The sequence below is a fragment of the Herpailurus yagouaroundi genome, unplaced genomic scaffold, assembly GCF_014898765.1.
Source record: "Herpailurus yagouaroundi ecotype Mexico unplaced genomic scaffold, PumYag 139, whole genome shotgun sequence".
NCBI classification, from domain to species: Eukaryota; Metazoa; Chordata; class Mammalia; order Carnivora; family Felidae; genus Herpailurus; species Herpailurus yagouaroundi.
In genome coordinates, this window is record NW_024412394.1 from 24,308,732 (window position 1) to 24,328,167 (window position 19,436).

Genomic DNA, 19,436 nt, shown 5'->3' on the forward strand with positions numbered 1-19,436 from the left:
AAAAAAAAATAAAATAAATGGACAATGCTATGATTTTGCAACAATTAATTTATTGGTTTCCATCAATTATAGGTAGTGAAGAATTACTTAACTGTCATATCGACTCCTCCTACTTTCCCATGTTAATTGTAACTTTTTTTTTCAGAAAAATATTTAGAAGATTGATTTTTCTAAGAATGAATTTGTTCATGCCAATTTTTTTTACATAATTGAAAAAAAAGTAAAACAGAAACAACCTATATGTCCTTCAACCCATGAATGAAGTAACTATAGCACATCCTAACAATGAAGCACTACATAGTAATGAAAAGGAAGAGAAATTTGATACACGTAAAAACATAAAATAAATATCAAATACATCATGCTAAGAAGCCAGACTCAAAGCCTACATATTGTATCACCTCTACTTAAATGACATTCTAGAAAAGTCAAAAGTGTAATCGCAAAAAACTGATTGTGGTTTTCAGGGCCTAGGAAAAGTTGGCTGTACAGAGCCATAAAAAAACATTTGGGGCTGACTAATTTGCCCTATAACTTAAGTTTGATGTTGGTCACTTGATAGTTTGCATTTGCCAAACTCATACAAACTCTGTACCCTAAATGGGCAAAGTTTAATGTATGTAAATACTACCTCAAAAAAAAAATGACTTTAAAGAAGTAAAAATTCATTGATATTTCAAATTTAATCAATCTAAAGAGATATAGTCAATAATGATTTAGAGATCCATCAAAATAGGAAAGAAATTATTCATTCCATAAGATGTTCTACAAATTTTCCCTTTTCAGAGCACTAAAAGCATTCCTGTATCTTTTGTTTTACAAATAAAAATTACAGGGGTGACTGGTGGCTCAGCTGGTTAAACATCTGACTCTTGATTTCAAAGTTCATGTAAGCTCAGTTCATGATCTTACAGTTCTTGAGATCAAGCCCCACATGTGGCTCTGCTCTAATTGCACAGAGCCTTCTTGGGATTCTCTCTCTCCCTCTCTCTCTCTGCCCCTCCCCTGCTGGCATGCATGCTCTTTCTCTTTCAAATAAATACATAAATATTTTTTAAAAATTACATTTAGGAGGAAAAAGCTCCATTGAGCAAGTGCTTTGTGTTTCATTGTTGTGTTAATTATGAATTTACTAAAATAATTTCTAAAACAGTATTTTGTTACATAAAACTTATTTAATGAGTTTTACTGGTTATGATAATCACCTAGTCTTAAAATAACACACTACTATTATTTTTAAAAATTTTTTGAGAGACAGAGAGGACGCACGCATGCAAATGAGTTGGGGAGGGGCAGACAGAGGGAGAGGGAGAATCCCTAGCAGGCTTGATCTCAGAAACCCTGAGATCATATCTGGAGCTTAAATCAAGAGTCCGTCGCTGAACTGACTGAGCCACCAAGTCTTCCCAACACACTACCATTACTAACAATTGCTAGATTATTTTCTTTTACCTCAGTCTAGTAAGCAATTTAGTAATTTAGAGAGACAATGGAGAAAAACCACTGCTAGAAACTCTCACATAATATAACTGGTACTCTGATACAAGAAACAAAATAGCAGGATTAGAAATAATCCTGACAAGGATGCTTTAGACAGCAAATGCCTTACCTTTGCGTTTGGGTGGCATAGCTGTTATCATAAGTCTCATAGGTCTGGTCATCATATTCACCCCCGTAGCCATCATCATACCCCTGAGGCAGAAAATGGTAGAGAGACCTATTAGCAATCAACTTGATTAACTTTGGTCTGTTTTTGCTTAATGAGATTTTATATAATGTGACCTTAATTTAGTTTTTATGTTTGCTTAGTTACTCTGCATCAGATTTTACTAGATGAACAATTTTTTCATAACCTTGAATAATATTTCATGGATCAGAATATGTTTAATAATTGAACTCAGCACATCATTGAAGTAGCAATACCTGCTCTAGGATTTATCCAGAATTTTGATCAGTAGTACTGAAGAAAATGAATGAAAAATAAATTTTTTTTTTGAAAATATTATAGGTAGATAGTGTGCTAATATAATGGTGGTTTTATTTTTTACAGCCCCACTGGGAGTTTTTTTTTTCTTACCCTATAAAAACGGGATCCTTAAGTTGTGATCAACTTGCAGTGAGAAAATGATAGTCATCATTGCAAAACAAACAAAAAGAATAAAGGGAGGGGGAAGAAAAAGGAAAGAAGATGGAAAAGGAAGGGAAGAAGGGAAGATGAGAAGGAAGAGAAGGAAGAAAGAAAGGGATGGAAGGAGAGAGGGAGGATAGAGGGAAGGAAGGAAGGGAAGAGGAAAAAAGAAAGAAAGACCATTTATTTTGCTGTGCGTTCTATACTTTTTAAGTCTCATAAACAAAATGATGTTGGTGGTGAGTCTTATTATCTAACTAAAATGGTATCAAAGCTAAGGCAGACTTGTCATTGCAGAATGTGAAAGCAAGCTAGCAGTTATTCGATCACTTAGTGAGAGATTTAGTTTTATTTCCCTTTGTAGTCACTGACTTTATTCGAAACCCTAGCCATCCACCTGGACTATTCCCTACTTCTGAAAAAACCTCTGGTTTTTCTGCTTCTGGACCTTTGCTGGTATGTCTCTTTCCCTGGAATGCATTTCCAACCCATCCCACAAGTTCATAACTTCATTTCAGTCTGGAGGATTATAAATTTCTCTATTGTGTTCAGAAACTTAAAAAATGTGTGGATATGAAAGTTTCTACTTCAATCTTGACTAAGATCATTGATCCCACTTAATCTGAAAACTAATAATTTTCATGAATTTAAGAAAGTTTTAAAAATATTATGACTTCTCCATCTGGTTTACCGTTTATATAATGCTATTATTTATAAATGGGGTTTTCGGAGTCTGACTTCAATTTCTTTTATTTTTCCACTTATGGTTTCCATCTCATCATATTTTTGCTCTGCAGTATGCAATAGTTTCTCCAGTTGATCTTTGAATATTCTAATTAGATTCCTATTGAATTAAAAAATTAAATATTTGGAAGTTATTTTAACGTATAAGATTATTTAAAAATAATACTAAAGGGTTTATGGCCAAAAAACAGCACTTCCTTGTCCCTCTCTAACTCCTGGTTCTCTTTAAGTTTTTTTCATCTATTATTTTAGTATTAATTTTTGTGTTATTAAGTAATATGGTTAAATTAACATTCCTTGATTTATGAATTTTGATTATTTCCTATTGGCTAGCCCTTCAGGTTGTAAAGGATTTAGTTCTGTTATAGACTCTTCCCCATATTTTCCCTACACATTAACATAGTTTTCATCATAACTTTCGTTAGTCAATATCTACATTATCATTAAATAACAATAAATATTATTCACTAAGATTCCAAATAGATTAACACACTTATTTTTTTATTCTCACATACTTTTTGTTTTTCCTAATGTTAATAATTCCTCATTCATTTTATTATTTTCTTGATTTTCTATATAATTCAAATTATTTGTTTTTAATTATCCCAACAGTTATATCAAACTAGCAATCATATTTTAAAATATTCAACAATACCAGATAATCTATCATTTTGTTTTGTGTTACCTGGAGAGTCTCTCTCACAAGGCCAACTTATTGCACTCTGGTCTGGACTGAGAGCAGAGTGGTTTTCCTAAGGACCACCCCACCACCCCACCACCACTGTTTGTATATGAAATCTTTTACCAAATTCCATTTTCACCAGTTCTCTTTTCTTCCTGAAATATCTCTTTCAGTAACTTTTACTAAGTGGTATATTGGAAAGTGATACTTATTCTTTCTCTCTCTTTCTCTCTATCCATTCTGGATATCTGATATTTCATCCCTAAATACTTCAGCTTGGATCTCCTGAGTATAAGGATATTCTCCTACATAAACACAATGGTATTACTCCCACCAAAAACACTCCTAATAATCCCCAAATATCATTTACTGTGCAGTCCATAGTCAAAATTCTGCTATCGTCAAAAACATCTTTTACAGCTACCTTTTAAAAATCAGAATCCAATCAAGATTTGTGAATTGCATTTGGTTATTATGTCTGCTTAGTATTTTTAGAACTAATGTAGTCCTCCAGGTTTTTTGTTAAGTTTTTATTTAAATTCCAGTTAGTTAACATACAGTGTAATATTAGTTTCAGGTGTACAATATAGTGAATCAATACTTCCATACAACACCCAGTGCTCATTACCGCAAGTACCCTCCTTAATCCTCGTCACCTAATTTACACATCTACCCCCCCACCCCCAACCTCAGGGGTGAATTAACAGTCTGTTTGTTTCTTGGTTTGCCTACCTCTCTTTGTTTTCTCCCTGGTTTGCCTCCCTCTCTTCCCCCCACCCCCCCCCCTGCTGGGTTGTTTTGTTTTTTTAATTCAACATATGAGTGAAATCACAGTATTTGTCTTTCTCTGACTTATTTCACTTAGCATAATACTCTGTAGCTCCATCCATGTCATTGCAAATGGCAGGATTTCATTCTTTTTTATGGCTGAGTAATATCCCCTCCCTCTCTATATAGATTATATATATATATATACATGTATATGTATATGTATATGTATATGTATATGTATATGTATACACACACACCATTATATATATATATATATATCTATACATATATATATATATATATATATATATATATATATATATCTGTTATTTATCCATTCATCAGTTGATGGAACTTAGGCTGATTCCATAATGGTACATAATGGCTGTACATAATGGTGTTATAAATATCAGGCTGAATGTATCCCTTCTAATTAGTATTTTTGTATCCTTTGATAAATACCTAGTAGTCTGATTGCTGGATCATAGGGTTGTTTTCTATTCTTAACTTTTTAGGAACCTCTATACTGTTCTCCAGAGTGGTTGTACCAGTTTGCATTCCCACCAACAGTGTAAGAGAGTTCTCCTTTCCTGCATCCTTGTCAACACCTCTTGTTTCCTGTGTTGTTAATTTTAGCCATTCTGACAGGTGTGAGGTGATATTCATGGTGATTTTGATTTGTACTTCCTGACAATGAGTGAGTTCAGCATCTTTTCATGTGTCTGTTAGCTGTCTGGAGGTCTTCCTTGGAAAAATGTCTATTCATGTCTTCTGCCCATTTCTGCCTATTTATTTTATGGGGGTTAAGTTTGAGAAGTTCTTTATAGAGTTTGGATACTAACCCTTTATCTGATAGGTCATTTGCAAATACCTTCTCCCATTCTGTAGGTTGCCTTTTAGTTTTGTTGATTGTTTCCTTCACCGTGCAAGAAGCTTTTGATCTTGATGTAAACCCAATAGGTTATTTTTGCTTTTTTCCCCATGCTTTAGGAGACATATCTAAGAAAGAAGTTGCTATGGCCAGTGTCAAAGAGGTTACTGCCTGTGCTCTCCTCTAGGATTTTAACTAGACTTCCTAATGTCTCACATTTAGATCTTTAATCCATTTTGAAGTTATTTTTGTGTATGATATAAGGAAGTGGTGCTGCCTTCCAGTTTTCACACCATTTGTTGAAGAGACTGTCTTTTTCCTGTGGGATAGTCTTTTCTGCTTGGTTGCAGATTAATTGGTCATATGGTTGTGAGTTCATTTCTGGGTTTTCTGTTTTGTCCTACTTTATCAATATGTGTGTTTTTATGCCAGTACCATACTGTTTTGATCACTACAGAAGTCCAGAATTGTGATGCCTCCAGCTTTGCTCTTCTATGTCAAGATTGCTTTGGGTATTCGGCGTCTTTTGTGGTTTCATACAAATTTTAGGATTGTTTCTTCTAGCACTGTGAAAGATGCTGTAAAGTTGCAGGATACCAAATCGACATACAGAAATCAGTTGCATTTCTGTGCACCGATGATGAAGTAGCAGAAAGAGAAATTAAGGAATCAGTTCCATTTACAATTGCACAAAAAACCAATACTATACCTAGGAACAAATCTAACCAAAGAGGTAAAAGACTTGTATTCTGAAAACTATAAAACACTGATGAAATAAATTGAACATGACACAAAGAAACGGCAAGTCATTCCATGTTCATGTGTTGGAAGACCAAATATTGTTCAAATGTCTATACTACCCAAAGCAATCTACACATTTAATGCAATCCCTATCAAACTCTTCCAGACTTTTATTGGTTTCCATTACACTGCCTTTTTGAGTTGTCTAGACCAATTATTTGTAGACTGTCTCACATTCTGAACTTGTTTGATTATTCTCATAATTACATTTTGCTTCAATATTTTGGAAAGGATACTGCATATGTGATATTGTTGGCATATTGGACATTTATCTGGTTTAGATTTTTAAATTCTAATCCCACACTGGATAAGGTAACTGAGTGTAGAAGTTTAGACTGAAAAATGATTTTCAATCAGAATTTTTGAGAGCTTTGATTCAGTGTTTTCATCACTACATATTGGTGCTGAGAATTCCTGCTACTTGGATGTGACCTAGTTTTATTTTATTTCATGTCACTTTTTTTCTTTCCTTTATGGATGCTTTTACAAAGTTTACCTCTAGCATTCTGAAATTTTATAATGCTGTGCCTGTATGTGTGTATCTCTTTTCATTCAGTATGCTGGGTACTCAATGAGCTCTTTCAATTCTGGGAGCTTATATTCTCCAGTTCTGGCAAATACCATTGTACTTTTGTTCTCTCTTTCTAGTACTCTTACTAGTGAGCTATTGGGTCTTCTGCATTGGTGCTTTAATTTTACCTTTGTGTCTTATATAATATCTCTTATTCTTTTCTTTTTTTTTTTACTTAATAGGAGAATTCTATAAATTAATCTTCCAACCATCCTATAAAATATATAGTTTTATTTACACAGCCATACCACACCAACACACATGCATATATACACACACATTAGCAACCATTAGAGTGTGGACATGAGGTTCCTGTGTTCTCAGGTGAAGTTTAGGCATCCTTATTCTCAATTTAAGGCTTCATCTCCCCTTGGGTGGAACAACAGTTAACATCATGGCTGGGATTTCCCATAGCTGCAACAGACAATTGAGCTTTCTGTCTTGGGGATCATGAGGTCAGTAACTAGGGGATTAATTGAATTTGCCACAGGTGTTTCAGGGACTGCACCATCTTTTCAAGCATCCATGCTATTGTTCTCCAACAAGATTATAAAAATATGGCTTCATTCACCCTCCTTTGTTACTCAGGACTCACGAGCTCTGACTTCCATGAGGAACAAGCAAACAAGCGAGTTTTGTTTTGTTTAGTTCCATTTTGTTGTTGTGTTTGTGTTCCAAACTAGAAGAGCCAAGGAGGGGGAAAGTACATGACTTCAGAGTTTCTAACCCCTAAACTTCTTCTGCTTTTCTTGTTTCTATCTGTTGAAATGCTACTGATGTCTAAAAGTTATTACACGATCTTTAGGAAAATTTTCCTGCTTCTTTCAAGCTTATGGTAACGCTCTATTCTCCGAATTCTATTTTTTATGTTTATTTATTTATTTTGAGAGAGAGAGAGACAGAGAGCATGAGCGGAGGAAGGACAGAGAGAGACACAGAATCCAAAGCAGACTTCAGGCTCTGAACTGTCAACACAGAGCCAACGTGGGGCCTGAACCCACAAACCGTGAGATCTTGACCTAAGCTGAAGTTGGACGCATAACTGAGCCACCCAGAGGCCTGTATTCTCTGACTTCTAATAGCCTGTTGTTTTTATCTCATCAGTACTTAGGATATATTATATGTACAGTACTAAATATATACTGTATATTTATTTTTTACAATTTTTTAAATTTTTTTTTAGAATTGAAGCTCCTGAAAAGCATGGATTCTATCATAATTTAATCACTTTTTTAGCTACCTTATGGTGCTTAGCATAGTTTATTCCATAGAGTATTTGCTCAATAAATATGTATTGAACTGTTAAATTAGCACAAAGGAGAGTATTCTCATCTATCACCACTAAAAGAGAAATATTTCAAATGATGATTACACAGTAGTATTATCTCTGTTTATGAGGAATAGCTTTACCATTTAGTTTGTGGAAGACTAATACATTTTCCCTCCTCACTTACACTTTTCTTTATTTTTTTAAGTCTTACACAGAAAATCCATAGAATATATAGAGATCTTTCCTGGCAACCCACAATTTCATAAAATATATGGTACAGTAGTCCCCAAATAATTCTCCTTACTGTAAAAGAGAAAGTAAATGTGGATACTTGTATATAATCTATTTTTGTTTTCTAACACTTGATATAAGTATTTATGTAATTTTCTTAGGACAAGTACAATTATGGATCATGCTGGTAATGTTCTGAGATAAATCAGTAAAATAGACATGAACCCTAAAAAGTCAGTTGGTATCCGCAAGAGATTCAAATTAAATATGAATATTCAACTAAGAAATCAAAAACATTTTTCCTATTTTTGCCCTACTGTTTCTGCTGTTTCCTTTGAAGAATTGCTATCTTATGTCTCAGCCTATTCACACATTTCTACTAAAAATTAAGACTCTTTCAGATGCTACTTAAGTTATCAGGGTGTCAGAGTAGCATTTCCTACATTTCCTACTGGTGTCCCAGTAAAAGCAAAAACACTTCCTGAAATTAAAAGTTTTAACTTTGGGGGCACCTGGGTAGCTCAGTCAACTGACTGAGCATGACTTCAGCTCAGGTCATGATCTCACGGTTGGTTCATGAGTTTGAGCCCCACATCAGGCTCTGTGCTGACAGATCAGAGCCTGGAACCTGCTTTGGATTCTGTGTCTCCTCTCTCTTCCCTCCCCTGCTCATGCTCATGCTCTGTCTCTCTCAAAAAATAAATAAACATTAAAAAAGGTTTTAACTTTATTTTCTTCTAGCTGATAACAGATGATTTGGCATCTCTCACAAAAAACCAAAATGCCCAAAGAAAAAAGATTCATTTTTTTCTGGAACATGGTCATGAAGAATATTTCTTCTATCTTGAATTCCTTCATATTTGTGAAATTATAAGTTCTTTAGTTTTCTGTTCTTTGAACCAAATAAAAGCAGATCTTTAGAAAATGCACTCTTGACTGTTTTTCAGATCCTCACCATGTCCTCTACTATTTGCTTAAGTTACAATGTGAAGTGTAGCCTGACAGGAAGGCCTGAGCGCTATGAGATGATGATTTCTTCATAGTTTCTCATGAATTATAGGTCTCATTATACATACACTCTATGAGTATTGGCTAAAGCAGCATACAGGACAGATGTGTATTACTATAAATACATAGCTGTACAAAGCCAGCCCTTTTCAAATCTGCTTTGAAAAATATACTTCTCTGCCTTATTATGTTACTAATTTTTCAATTTGATTTGAACACTCCATCTTGAACTATGATTTCTGCACCAATTTTGGGTTTTCAAATCTAAATAGTATTAGCTCTCTATATAAGCTTAAAATAATAGTAATTCACCAGACTTTGTATCAGCTACTGAATTTATTATCCAGGCAGTAAAGATAGAAAAACAAGACCTAATTCCTGTCTTTGAGAGGTTCTCAGCCTGTGGTGTTCTGATAAATGATTAACAAATGGCTCTTCAAAAAATTGCATGTATGTGTTTATGTGTGTGGTGTGTGTGTGTATGTACATAATTTCACTGTAAATTTTACTGACATAACCACACATTTTACAAATAAAAATCAAATTTATAAATATGTATAATGTATAAATTACATTTATACTCTCAGATTATATATTTTATATTAAAGTTTATAGCACAGAACTTATAGATAAAATATATAAGTTTTATACACATACAACTTCAGTGTGACATGCTATCTCTTGTAAAATAAGTTTTATAATTCTGCTATTGCAGTGATACCACAATAAATCACAACATAGATAAAACGTGATTACTTCTTTTTTCAAGATACTCTATGAACATTAATTAGCATAAATACAAAGAAAATACACCTGGGAGCATCCTAATAAAACTGCTGAAAATTGAAATTTTAAAAGCACCAGGAAAAACTGGTACATTATCCCTGGAGTGCAACAAATAGAGACAAAGCAGAATTTTTCAACAGAAATGATGGAAGGGAGAAGACATTGGGATAGTGTCTCCTACATATTGCTGTCTTATTCAGCAAGTAAGACTCCTCTATATCCATGAACATTATAATTCTGACATAAATGTCATTTGAAATTTTCATTAATGTTGGCAAGTAAAATGAAAGGAAAACCTCAACTATGTATGTCAGAACTTTACTCATTTGTCAGTTATGTGAGCAGCTCTGTTCTAAATTGGACCATGGTTTTCATATACTAGAAGAACATTTCCTCAAGTTTGTGTTTTGGTCATAATGTAAAGACTATAGGCATAACAAATTTTAGTTTATTTTTTTAAGTTTTTTTTTTTTTTGAGAGAGAGATTGTGTGCACACACACATACACACTTGCACGCACATGCTGAAGAGGGGCAGAGAAAGAGGGAGAGAGAATCCCAACCAGGCTCTGTGCTTAGCACTGAGTCTGACTTGCGGCTTGAACTCAAGAACTGTGAGATCATGACCTGAATTGAAATCTAAGAGTCCAATTTGACAATAAATTTCATATATTGAAAAAAAAAAAGAAAAGAAATCAAGAGTCAGAAGCTTAACCCAACTGAGCCACCCAGGCATCCACCATAACACAATTTTAAGTTAAATCTGTATTATTCATTTTTTCTCCATAGTTTCTTAAATCCAAATAATCAACATAATAAAGGATCAACTCCTGGCTTTTACGATTTACTGGTACTATGGTATAAATAATTATACTATGGGTGATGTCAAGCTATTAGCATGAAAAACAATAAATTTGGGAAGAGATAAACAGTAATACACTATTATATATTATTTCCACCATACAAACACAACAGACATAAATAATCTAGAGCATAGGTTGTAACAAAGTAATCACATATTGATGAAAATATTAACTATCTCTGTCTTTAATAATTTTTTTAATGTTTCTTTATTTTTTGAGACACACAGAGAGAGAGAGAGAGAGAGAGAGAGAGCATGAGCAGAGGAGGGGCAGAGAGAGAGGGAGACACAGAATCTGAATCAGGCTCCAGGCTCCAAGCTTTCAGCACAGAGCCCAATGCAGGGCTGGAACCCACGAACTGTGAGATCATGACCTGAGCCAAAGTTGTACGCTTAACCGAGTCACCCAGGCACCCCTAATTTAATTTTTAATAATAGCTCTGTTTAACAACCAATTCACAAAGTCCCTAAAAATTTTACACAGGGTCTTGTGAGCTAGCACAAGTCAGTTGTAGCATGCCACTGCTCTTGGCCTACTGTAGGAGACCAACAAATGTATAAAAAAAATTGAAATTCTTGAAATGGAAAAGTGTTTAATAGAGTATGTAATGAGTGCTATGGAACTACAATGGAAGGAATGAAAGAATTTCTCAAGAAAGGTATTTGAGATGGTTATTTGTGGCTAAATAAATTATTTCTAGGTGGACCAGCAAGTAGTATGAGAGCATTCCAGTTTCCAAGAACATCAGGTGTGAATGCATGGCACCATAAAAGAAAGTACTGTGTTTGGTGAACTGCTAGTAGTTGGATCTAACTAAAGCAGAAAATATCTATGAAATGGTAGGCAAGTCTGGTTAAAGAAATAGAAGGAGTAAAGTTTGAAATTCTTCCTATGATATGGTAAGGAGTTTATTTGTATCCTGTAGAGAAGGAAGCCATGGAAAGGTTTCAAGCAGTGGAATGACAAAATATACATCTGCATTTTGTAACTTACTTTTTTGACTCTTAAAAATGCCAAGTCTTTTGGGACTAGGCTCCATTTCCCCCCTCTATTTTCTTGAATATGTTAATCATAGTTACTGAAAATCCCCTGGAAGACAACTCCAACATTTGAATCATCAGTGCCTTTATTTTTTCCTCTTGGTTTGTATTGAATTGATACTGTTTTTAACAAGGTCTTGTAATCTTTCAGTGAACTCTCCTCAATACTGTGTACGGAAACTTGAGAAAGCTTTGGCTGACAGTATTTCCTTCCAAAGGTGATTAAATGTTCCTCTGCAGTTAGAAAAGCTGCAGATGACCTTGATGTCATAAGAGTTGGTTTCAGGTAGGTGGACCTAGGGGGTTGAGGCTTAGGTAGTCTGGACTACAAATAGAGCTCTGGAAGTCATCAACAGATAGATGACCATTGAAATAACAACCACCAGAGTATCTACTGAGATGAAAAGCTTAGGCTACTTCATGTTCTACATGAACAGGGTGTTACAAGCCTCACTCCTCTCTTTAATTGGTCTTCATCTCACTAGGAAATGAAGGCAAAACACCCAGTATAATAAATATAATCATGTTTTCTACAAGAAGAACCCACACTAAGAAGAAGATCAGTATTGATTTAATAGAAAGATGTTATTTATTGAAAATCCTGGTGTAAAAGATGCCCACGCCGATGTGTTTTCTTAACATTGACCTGTACCTATGAGAATCTCTGGCTGTCCCTGTGTGCACATCACTGCCCCCACAGACACCAAACCAAAACATTTTGACAATAAGGGAAACATAAATAGATTACATATTGAATTTCCTCTATATAGAGAGATTTTTCTAATCAGCACTCATTTATGGAATTTCTGAAGATTTCTTATAATTCAAAAAGGGACTCATCATTCAAAAATAGTTGAGACCATTTCAGAGCATAGTTTAGGCATGCATAAATTTGTTTCCAAAATATTAAATTCTGTTACTGACAGTGTGGTTAATGATTATTGTAATGAATTTACTTATCTGGAAAGTTAAGTTGGATTATATGAAATTGCCATGTTTGTAGGTCAAAAATGTCAAATATTGACAATTTTCTATAGTTCAACCTAATACTAATATAGAAACTATAAAAACAAACATTTTTTATCAAATAAAGAGAAGCAAAAATGTCTTATGACGCTAGTAAATTATTGTGACTTCCAGAAGAAAATCATTTGGAAATTTAAATGATATGAAATGTCATCTTCACTCTGTTATATACCCCCACTTTCTTTGAAGACTTTTAAATCTAACAAGCATTAGTGACAGATTTAGCATTTGCTATTATTCTCATTTCAGATTTTATTTTCTGTAAAAGGTCACTGGATATTAAAAGAAAATAAAAGGAAATAACATTGAATTTTCCAGTACAATTGAGAGAAAAAGAGAATAAAGACAAGCATGCAATCAAGAACCAATAAATATGTTAGAATTAAGTAATTTAATTATTAGGGTCAAGATCATAATTTTGTCACCAAACACTAAAATACTAGGCACAGAAGCAATTTGCAAACGCTGCCCTTTAATGTTATTGAATATAATTAACAGGTCAGATAGGAACTTGACATTTAACTTTCTTTATGAATATGGTTAATTCTTATAAACATATGTTCCTTCTTTAACTTAGTGAGTTAAATCATAAAATGCATAGAATGTCCACTTCATATATGATATTTTGTTACTATAATAACACTTCTTTATAATTATACAAATTAAAAAAAACATATCATGAAATATTATTAAAACAAAAACTAAACACAGAATCCCAATGTCTTAATAGGTAGTATTCCCACAGGATGTAATGATCAATGCTTATGACAAGTATCTCCTAAATTATGGATTATTTATAATTTCTTTTCTTAATTTTCTTTTCATGTTTCTTTTCTTAAAAGTTTATTTTTATGTGAATATCTCCCTACTGCTTTTTTTTTTTTTTTTTAAATCATGCATTCCCTGTTTGGTGCTGTATAGATGGATTTCTTACAATACAGAAAGGATTTTAATAGTATCTTCCATTTCTTTTTTCCCCACTGAAAAAATGGCTGCCTATTAGAGATTGCTGGTTGGTTTGGAGCAGCATGGCTATGGATACCCCCCAACGTGTAGCTTTTGTTACTGATGCAGTAGGTCAGCTCACTCACTCACCGTGGGAAGTCATTATCTCTTCAAAACCATCCTACAGCATAAGGGTCCACATAATCGGTGGGGAGTCACCACACCTAACAGTCTAGTTCTGCAATGAGACAAAACCTTGAATTTTTGGAAAGTTTTCTATGGAAATTAGTGAATAAGTCCCTAATAAGAGCTACTCTATAATACCTTCATTTCCTATGTAGATTGTGGCTATTAATCAGTTTTCCATATATATGTACACTCAGTATGAAGGTGAGAAATTGCATGTATCTGAAATCTTTGGAAATTAAAAGCTCCCAAAGATCTATAAGACCATCTCTGACAGCTATATGCACATGCATATCTACACTACAAAATTAATCTCTGGGGAGGCTAATTCTGATTTAGATAAGCCCAGTAAAATCAAATAACAAACTTCAGTAGGTACATCTGGAGGTTATGTACATTTCAAGATAAAATTGATAATATCACATTCACGTGAACAGCATTTGGATTTGTATACAACTAGCATGTATGAGAATACCCTTAAGTACCAGTACATGAAGTGCTTATACACACAGAACTTCCTTAAAAACCTACATCAAGCCTATAAAGTATGTTCTGTGCCTTTACACATCCATTTTACAGATTAGGAAACAAGTAATTTCATGAGGTCACAGCCCATCAGCAAATGGCCCGGCTAGAATTCAAACCTAGTCTCTGACACTGTCTAGTGCTTAATGTCTATTTATTTTACTAAAAGCCTAATATCGTTAATGGAAAAATATAATTCTCATGACTATTTTAAAATCATTATGAGTATGCAAGTTTTAAATAATAATGAAAATATAGTTTGAGGTTTTAGCTGTTAAAAACATATGGGGAGGGGCGCCTGGGTGGGGCAGTCGGTTAAGCGTCCAACTTCAACCAGGTCACGATCTCACGGTCCGTGAGTTCGAGCCCCGCGTCGGGCTCTGGGCTGATGGCTCAGAGCCTGGAGCCTGTTTCCGATTCTGTGTCTCCCTCTCTCTGTGCCCCTCGCCCGTTCATGCTCTGTCTCTCTCTGTCCCAAAAATAAATAAACGTTGAAAAAAAAATTAAAAAAAAAAAACAAAACATATGGGGAGGGGAGCCTGGCTGGCTCAGTCGGTAGACATGTGACTCTTGATCTCGGGGTTTTGAGTTCGAGGCCCACACTGGGTGTAGAGATTACTTAAAAATAAATTCTTTCAAAGAAAAAACACATGAGGAAATAATTTCAAAACATGCTGGGCTGATAATTTTTTATTATATATTTTAAAAACAGTGTTATATCTTTAAATGTCAATAACCCTGCAGGGTTTGAGATTTTGATCTACTTTTAAGTTAATAAGCTAACCTATTACTGTTTCATGGATGCTGGCAGAAAACATGAGGCAACTAGGGACTTCATTACTCACAGTAGAGTAATAGCCAGAGCTTCATATTGGATTGTGCCTGTAATTCATGCGTCCCACCACCCAGGGGGGCAGTGCAGGTGGAGCCAAGCTGGATTTTTGACAGTCATTGGGCTGCATTACAGGGGCGGAGTAGCGAGTTGCAGGGATCTTAAACTAAGCAGAAGCAAACCTGCTCTTTGTCTGTGGGAGGTGTTACCTCATCCCTCAGTGTTTCTTGTTCAAAACAAAGCCCTGAAAAACAGCATGGATAATAGGGCCTTGTATTCTTGGCATGCCCAGGCAGAAAGTGCAAAGGCAGTCAGGGTCCACAGTAGATTGCTTCTCCCAAGAAGAGATAAGCAAAATGCATGAAATCTAGGAGTCCTTTAAAAGTAATGTTTGATATTGAGGAAAGATAGATAGATGATTATATTGTTTCCTTGTCTATTGAATATCTAAAGGCTAGGTTAGCAGCTCATAGTGAGTGCCTTTAATTTTATCTCTTTGGAAAAATTGAAGGTGCTTTCTCCTTTTTTTTTATTCTGCACTTCTTTTGCTTCCTAGACTTCTATAGTGTTTTAACCAAGGGGAATGGTTAAAACAACTGTTTTCTATTATTAGCAATAAACATTGTGAATTGTGACATACAATCTCCTAAAACATAGATACACATTTTTAGTGAGACTCCCTGCTTCTTCTGAATATTAACATTTTCTACCATCCTGGTTTCAAATTAGCTTCTCTTTATTGGAAAGAATGACTGAAAATTAATTTCCAAGATTTTACAAGTTTCAAAGCTATCTATCTATATTTTTGGTGATCAATACTATTAAATGTGGTTTAAGTTTCCAAGTAGGTGATTCTTATACATGAACACATTTTTAAGTTTTCTGGTAAAAAAGTATATAATAAACCAAAGTACATCACAAGCTCTAGATTAATAAAAATAGTAATACCTGGTGTTTGGTGAGGACAGACAGAAGTAGTAGCTATTTAAAAAATTCTTCCATGGTTTAAGTTAGATATCCTGTAATATTTTAGTTATTTTCCATTAGTTATGCCATGAAAAGTTGTTAACTTTATGTTTTTTGAGAAGATTCATTTATTAGTAGGATTCTCCTACTTTATTTTATAAATGCCTTTTATTTTTATTTTATTTTAAATTATCATTTTATTTTAGAAAGAGAGTGTGTGTGTGAGCAGAGGAGAGGGGCAGAGGGAGAGAGAGAGGGAGAGAGACAATCTCAAGCAGGTTCCACACTGAGTGTGGAGCTTGATGTGGGGCTTGATCCCATGACCCTGGGATCAAGACCTGAGCCAAAATCAAGAATTGGATGCTCAACTGACTGAGCCACCCAGGTACCCCTTTTAACACTTTAGGAATCAGACAGCAGTATGTTCAATCTAGTTAATGAATAGAACAATGACTATCGAAATTGGAAGTTTAAAGTAATATACTAATGAGTGCTAGTTTGCTAATGGATTCATTTTAAATGTGCTAATTAATGCTTTATGTACTTTGCATCATAAGCATCAGTCCTACTTCAGAATACAATCCAAAGCAAATGCTTTAAATCAGTGTTACAAGTGTCTAAGTCCTTCTAATTCACTCAACAGAAAAAAAGATAAATACTGTCATGACTAAGAACAAGATCAAGTTTTAGAAAACAATTCATCTTTTTCATTCATTAAGTACCAAAAGGTTAAAGATGAATAGAAGGGCACTGTCATATCTTAATATATTTCTAATCATAGGAATTCAGTGAGCTGGCCACACAAGGGGAGTGGTTTTGTTTGTTTGTTTGTTTTTTGTTTTTTTAGAATTTCTTTTTTTAAAGGTCTTTTTACCTTCAATAATCCATAAAGGGCCTTGAGGTTGCTGCTGTTTTAGGCTATAAGAAACTAAAAAAGTCATTGTAAGGAATCTGATGCAAATGATTTGATTCAACCTGTTTATAGCAGGGAATAAATTAGAAAACAAAACAAAATAGAATCTTTAAAGTTAACACACCATATTGACTCCTGTCATACTTCTTGGCAATAAGATTTTGGTTGTGGAAACAGGGATTTTAATGGCTTGCAAAACAAGAGTATGATGGCATGATGTATCTGTTTAATATTTTTCAGTATTTCTTCCCCAAAACTATTTGAGCTATGATCTTTAGTAACATTTTTTTCAATTAAAAAACAATTTAAGAATCTATCATTTACATTCATAAATAAAGCAATTTTGATATTTTGTTTTATACAATAATCACTTTCTAATAAATTATTCATCAGGCAAATGCAAATCAAAATGAAATAATGATTTCATACAAGCCAGTTAAGTAATCTTCATTTTTATGGTGACTTTTTTCAGTTATATGGTACTATGTGTAACAAAAATTCCTGCATTATCCAAAGGGGAAGGTATTTCTAATATTTACAGATTCCTATGATTAGAAATATATCAAGATAGAACAATGCCCTTCTATTCATCCTTAACCTTATGATACTTTGAATGAAAAACATGAATTGTCTTCTAAAGCTTGATCTTGTTCTAAGTCATGAGAGCATTACCAATTTTATTTTTCTGGGATATTTTGTTTCAGCAGTGCTTATTTTCATGGAGAAGATGTAAACATTCAAATTAACTAAGTTAATAATAAAGTATATTGACACTGAGTAGGGAGGAGCCTCACTACTGAAGTAGGTTTAGTCCTGATCTTTAATATTTTACTTTTTATTTAATGTTTATTTTTGAGAGAGAGAGAACACAAACAAGGGAGAGGCAGAAAGAAAGGGAGACAGAAAATCCGAAGCAGGCTCCAGGCTCTAAGCTGTCAGCACAGAGCCCAACACGGGGCTTGAACTCACAAACTGCAAGATCATGACTTGAGCAGAAGTCAGATGCTTAATGGACTGAGCCACCCAGGTGTACCTTTAACATTCTACTTTTAAAATTTCTCTCACCTACTCTGGTCAGAGGTTACTTTTTTTTTTTTTTTTTTCTTTTTTAAAGGGAACTCAGGTTCTTCTTGGGGCTTGTGATTCAGAAGTGTCTTGGAAACCCTCAGCCTGAAAGACTGAGCAGGCAGGGGCCCTCTGTCTTCACTCTAACCAGACTGGATGTGTTTTAAGTTTTACATGAGATTTCTTTAAAAAAGTCAATCTAAAAAATTTTATAAACCATGGTATAGAGCATTCTGCTTTATTAAACATCTTTACATGTTCTACTATAACTCACAAATGTTAGCTATATGGGCTAAAAATCTCAGTTTGTCATATAGAAACTCAATTTGGTATCAAAAGATCATTCAGATTGCTATATTATTTTATTAACTATTCATTTACTCTGTGGTGATTAATTTCTTTCCAAATTTATCATTGCATTGGCTTATGTTAAAATGCCTGTTATACTTCATACGGGGAGACTTTATATAAGTGCAGTGCTCTCCAGTAGGTATTTCTGTGATACAAGTAGTAGCCTCCTAAGAATTGTGCTGTCCAATATGGCGGTCATAGTCAGATGTAGCTGTTGAGTACATAAATGTGGCTAGGGTGACTTAAGAACTGAATTTTTAGTTTTATTTAATTTTAATTTTAAAAATAAGTGGCCATATGTGGCTACTTGGTACCATATTGGACACTGCAGCACTGCTGAAAGATACATATGAAATACTCAGCTACCAAAACTTTTTTGATGTGTTTTCTTTTTCAGTTCAAACTTAAGGAAAGAGGGAGACAAAGCCAAAGGATTTAGATTTTATAAATGATTTCATTTTGATAGCAAAAATAATATATTTTTTGAATCTGCCATCCACTCTCTCTTCATCTTTTCTGTCTCACTGTATAACGTATCTTTGATTTTCTCGTGACTTTGAGTGATTTTGCTTTCTAGTGAATGAAACGGATTGGGAACTTGGAGGGCATTTTCAATAAAGTCAATAAACTGACTTTTTTGGGAGTACCCAGAAATAAAATGAAGATACTACTAATGACATAATAATCTTTGATAGTTCTGAGAAAATTTCAATATGCAAACATCCAAACACAGCAAGGAGAAATGAGCTTAAGGGAAATGAAAAACACTTTCTGATTCTGCACTTATCCTTCTTATAATCATTTTAAAAAATCAACAAAAGAGACAAATAGACCCATATGCCTGAATCTTTGATTCTTTCAAG

The 19,436-nt window shown here is 34.0% G+C and overlaps 1 protein-coding gene across 17 annotated transcripts in view; it reads right to left on the reverse strand.

The window, feature by feature from the left end:
• The window catches only part of KHDRBS2 (KH RNA binding domain containing, signal transduction associated 2), a 645,642-nt gene that overhangs the window by 99,516 nt on the left and 526,690 nt on the right, over window positions 1-19,436 (reverse strand). For all 17 annotated transcript variants that reach the window (XR_005789805.1, XR_005789807.1, XR_005789813.1 and 14 more), the window contains one exon: window positions 1,610-1,692. Coding sequence is in view for 6 of the 17 variants with exons in the window: in XM_040473852.1 (XP_040329786.1) it covers window positions 1,610-1,692 (83 nt within the window). In the remaining 11 variants the exon portion in view is untranslated. The remainder of the gene's footprint in view (window positions 1-1,609; window positions 1,693-19,436) is intronic.